At 47.3% G+C, this 4,393-nt stretch overlaps 1 protein-coding gene across 1 annotated transcript; it reads left to right on the top strand.

Moving 5' to 3' along the window:
* The first annotated feature begins 1,307 nt into the window (after positions 1-1,307).
* Positions 1,308-4,153, top strand: LOC133908577 (transcription factor LATE FLOWERING-like). Its single transcript, XM_062350658.1, has 3 exons — positions 1,308-1,609; positions 1,773-1,958; positions 2,584-4,153. Exon 3 carries the CDS (start codon positions 2,670-2,672, stop codon positions 3,810-3,812), a length of 1,143 nt encoding a protein of 380 aa, XP_062206642.1. The 5' UTR covers positions 1,308-1,609; positions 1,773-1,958; positions 2,584-2,669; the 3' UTR covers positions 3,813-4,153.
* Positions 4,154-4,393: the final 240 nt, after the last annotated feature.

Genomic DNA, 4,393 nt, shown 5'->3' with positions numbered 1-4,393 from the left:
CCATGGGGGGTGCATGTGCACCCGGGTGCTTTCCCTAATAATATCCCTTTGTAAAATTGGTTTCATATCATCATCAATGTGGTCCTGATCTCCACCACCCTATCATATACAGATTTGGCGTGGTCTCTTGTTTGATTAAAGAAAAAATAGCTATATATATATAATTAAATTTCTCTTCTTCTTTTTTAAACTCTGGTCTTTGTTTTGCGCTTGCTTGTTATCATAGATTTGTCTGTTTACCTCCAGTGCAATTGGCGTCCACTTCAGCAGCCTGCTGTAGCTTTGTCCTCTTGCTCTGTACTCTGAAGAAAGGTTCACCAACTGTTCAGTTCACTATTTCAGTAAAACTTTGTCGCTTTGCTGTTATCTTATACCGGGTGCAGTGAATATAGCATTAGCTCTCTCTCTTATGCATGGTCATACGTTAGGCAAGGGAATCATGCATGCATGTCCAAGAATAAAGCTGCAAATTTTCATGTGATGCATCAAGCACCCTCATACAAACATGTAAGTAAGCATAAGATAGCGGCTAGCCCCGCTCCTTGTTCCTCTAAAAAAGGGGCAAAAAAAGTCAAAAAGTTACTGCTGAAGCAGGCAGGAGAGTGTGGCAGTCGTCAATGTTTTTTCCTCTTCTGTCTTCAGTCTGCCGCCAAAGGCAAACAAAGGTAGCAGAGCCCCAGAAAGAAGCAGAAGCCTTAGATCAGAGTCAGAACAAAGCAGAAACCTTTTCCTCCAATCTAGTATTCTACAACTTGGAGTGTATATAGTTAACTTGTCTGGAAAGAACTACACTACTCTAGCAAGTTTATTTGTGTGATGACTAATGAGTCTTCGTGTAGAACAAAAGGAAATATTAATTGTTTTAACAGACTCTAACAATGGACATATAGAAAACGTAAGGATGGTGTGTCTACTCTTTATCCTAAATATAAGTTCATTAGGACGTCGATATGGTCTTCAATATATTACTTTAATATCTATAAAATATATTATTTTAAATAGAAAGAGATATATATTATGATGGTATCTTTTATGATAAATTTATTTACACCAATCTCATGTTGCCAATCTATATGATTTTTTGTTATTGATGATCAAAGCTAAAAATAATTGACTTATGACAAAACTAACAGGACTTATATTTGGAATTGGAGGGTGTAGACACAAACGGATTACAGATTTGGAAGGTATTTATGAAAGCGCGTCAGCTGTAGATGCATGTTCATGTGCCGCCCACTCATAATCATCTTTCCCCAACTGAAGAGAGAGAGAGAGAGAGAGAGAGAGAGAGAGAGAGAGAGAGAGAGAGAGAGAGAGAGAGAGAGAGAGAAGAGGTCACATAGCATAGACATAGCTAGCTATCTATAAAAGAAGCCCATATGCAGCCATCAACAGGAGGACCATATCCCACGCCCCATACATACGATCTGTGCTGTCTCCTCTCTCCTCTTTTAGGTGTCTCATCTCCCTTCCTGCTTGATTAGTTGCTGCCAAGCTTCACTCAAAGAGAACTTCAGGCCGGCCGAACGGACACCGGAAACCGTAGCTGATTGATTGATCAATCAGTTTGCCTCGACTCCACTCCCAGTAGCTGAGCTGAGCGACACAGGTACCTACCTAGCTAGTGTACATATACACTCGTCGTAGTACTACTACTAGTACTCAATATACTACAAAGCAGTAGCTAGTACGACTACTTCTGTAGCTTGGTTTAATTTGGTCGTGTTCTTGAAGGAGAGTTTGTATTGACCGTTTATGCTTCTTGCTCTCAGATCAGAGATTCTTTTCTTTCATCGCCCTCGTCGGTCGGTCGAAGCTGATCGATCCATCGGTCCGCGCCGTCCTTGACGGTGTTGTCCGCGGGAGCCCGGAGTTGAATCTTGGAAGCCGTACGCTCCGGCGGCCATTGTTCCACCTTTCGCCGTCAATCATCGATCTGCCTTTGCTTGACAGAGCAGGTATGAACAGAAACATATCCTGTATGCCTATTAATCACTCCAAAATTAGGACATGTGATTTCATGCTTGCGACCTCAATCAGTTTCACTACGTACTAGTTGCTGAATCTGAGTAGCGGTGGAAATCATATTAACGCCAGCCATTATTCAATTAAAAAAAGAGCATAAGCTAGCTCGTTTAGCTAGTAGTTCTCAATCACTCTAGATATATGCGCTCCGATTGATCTTGAGCTATATATCCTTGCTGGGTGTGGAATATATACAGTGTAATTATGAGGTTCAATTCGAGACATCTTCCTTATCAGAAACAAATTTTATAGGACCTAATACTACAAAGTCCATCTTTTTCATGACATGTGTCTATCTATCTACTTTTCAACCTAGTCATTAAATCATAAAATAGATAGTATAAATAAGATCTCACGAGAATATTTCTAGACAGTATATTATAAAATTTGCTTTCTCCCTCCACAGCTTGTTCGCCCATCAATGACATACCCGTGTGACTGTTTCTTGATGTTTGCCACAACTCGAATTGGATTCCCTCTGCGACGTCGATGTATCGTATTCCATTCGTACGCATGGCCAAGAATTCCTCTAACACTTGGATTGTTTCTTACTCGCAGTGTACATTTATCGCATCGTCCCATAATCCCTGCGCCAGTCGTTTGATCATCACTTTCTTTCTCTCGGCGGCGGCGGAGGCGCGGCGATGGACGCTACTTTTGACTGGGCCGGCGCCGGCCAGCATGTTGATGACTACTTCTCGCGCCAGGTTGGATGTGCTCGGTTCGAGATGGACGAGGTTTTCCTCGGCGCGTGCTTTGGACAGCTCCAGTGCGACGGTGTCGGCGGCGACGCCAGTGCGTGCCAGTTGAGCTCGAATTTTGGTGCCATCGGAGGCGGCGCAGGCCTGGAGGGTGACCCTCTCGCGTTCCTGAGCACGGGGACGGGGGACGTGTTCGATGCCAGCCTCCTCGACGCGGCGCTCGCGTTCTCCAGGGAGCTCGGCGAGGGCGAGGGCGACGGCGGGGCCGTCTCGAACGGCGCCATGTTCTCCAGCTACAGCGGCACTACCGGCGGCAACATCTCCTCCGGGGAGTCCAACAACTACAGCGAAGGCTGCGTCAGCCACGACGCCGAGGTGGCGTCACCAACATCCATCATGTCGCCCACCACGGCGCCGCCGCCGCTTCCCCACGCGTCATCGCAGCAGGCGCTCCACCAAAAGCGGAAGTTGACCGACGAGTACCCCATGATCGCAACAACTGCACCGCCACCGGCGCCGTTCCCACGCCCCAGCGGCGCCAAGCGGCGAGCGGCGACGAGCATCAACTTCGGCCATGGCCACGGCGCGCTCGACCGCACCGCCGGGTACGAGCCTGACATGGAGGCGATGGCGCAGGTGAAGGAGATGATCTACCGCGCGGCGGCCATGCGCCCCGTCAACCTCTGCCCCGAGCCGGCTGCCGCCGCGGGGGCCGCCGCGGAGAAGCCCCGGCGCAAGAACGTGCGCATCTCGAGCGACCCGCAGACGGTGGCGGCGCGGCTGCGACGGGAGCGCGTGAGCGACCGCCTGCGCGTACTGCAGAAGCTGGTCCCCGGCGGCAGCAAGATGGACACGGCGTCCATGCTGGACGAGGCGGCCAGCTACCTCAAATTCCTCAAGTCCCAGGTCCAAGCGCTGGAAACCCTAGGCACCATCAACACCAACAGCACAAGCAGCACAGCAAGCAGGTCACAGAACTTCAACTATTACGGCGGCAGCAACCCTGGATTTGCAAGGAGCAGTAACATTTCTCCAGCTGGGTATGTAAATCCTAATGGATCGAATACCAGCAGCCAACTGTTATAGTACTGTTCCTGTATGACTGTGTTCGAGAGGACTATACATGCATGCATGTTCCTGTTTCGCACTGTTCGTTTGATCAGGATTCATTGTTAGATTACGACGCTAAGTGATAATCTGTTAGTGCTTAGTACATACTAGTACGGTATTAAAGGCTGTAGATATATTTGTGCAAAATTTGGATCCGCTGAATTTGTTGAACGATGCAGCTGCAGTGAGAGACTGCATGCAGCACGAGGGGATGATGACGATGAACAATCTGAAATTGTAGAGAGAGAGTTTCTTAGTTCTTACACAAAGTAGCTGCCATTTTAACTCCAAATTTATTCCTTCTAGAATAAACAAGCGTTCCCGCCTTCATCTGGCTGCTTTCTTTTATAATTTTCTCGTCTGAAATGTTGCATACGCATGTCGTCACAAACTCAGAGTGGCTAAGCTAACTACGATGGAACAGCAGCTGATTCGATCATTAATTCCATTTTTGTGTATCATTCGATACATCATGATCAGGTTGCCAATCTTTATTTTTTCCTCCGAAAACTTAAGAGGTTGGCAGTCTTGCTAGTGAAGTGCATATTTCTAGCTCT

Source organism: Phragmites australis, chromosome 2 (assembly GCF_958298935.1).
Source record: "Phragmites australis chromosome 2, lpPhrAust1.1, whole genome shotgun sequence".
In the NCBI taxonomy this organism is placed as follows: Eukaryota; Viridiplantae; Streptophyta; class Magnoliopsida; order Poales; family Poaceae; genus Phragmites; species Phragmites australis.
The sequence above is the reverse complement of the archived record's forward strand: the minus strand, read 5'-3'. Positions and strand labels throughout refer to the sequence as shown.

Bases quoted from the DNA above. Each gene is read 5' to 3' on its own strand.
- LOC133908577 (XM_062350658.1), top strand. From the start codon at position 2,670: ATGGACGCTACTTTTGACTGGGCCGGCGCCGGCCAGCATGTTGATGAC.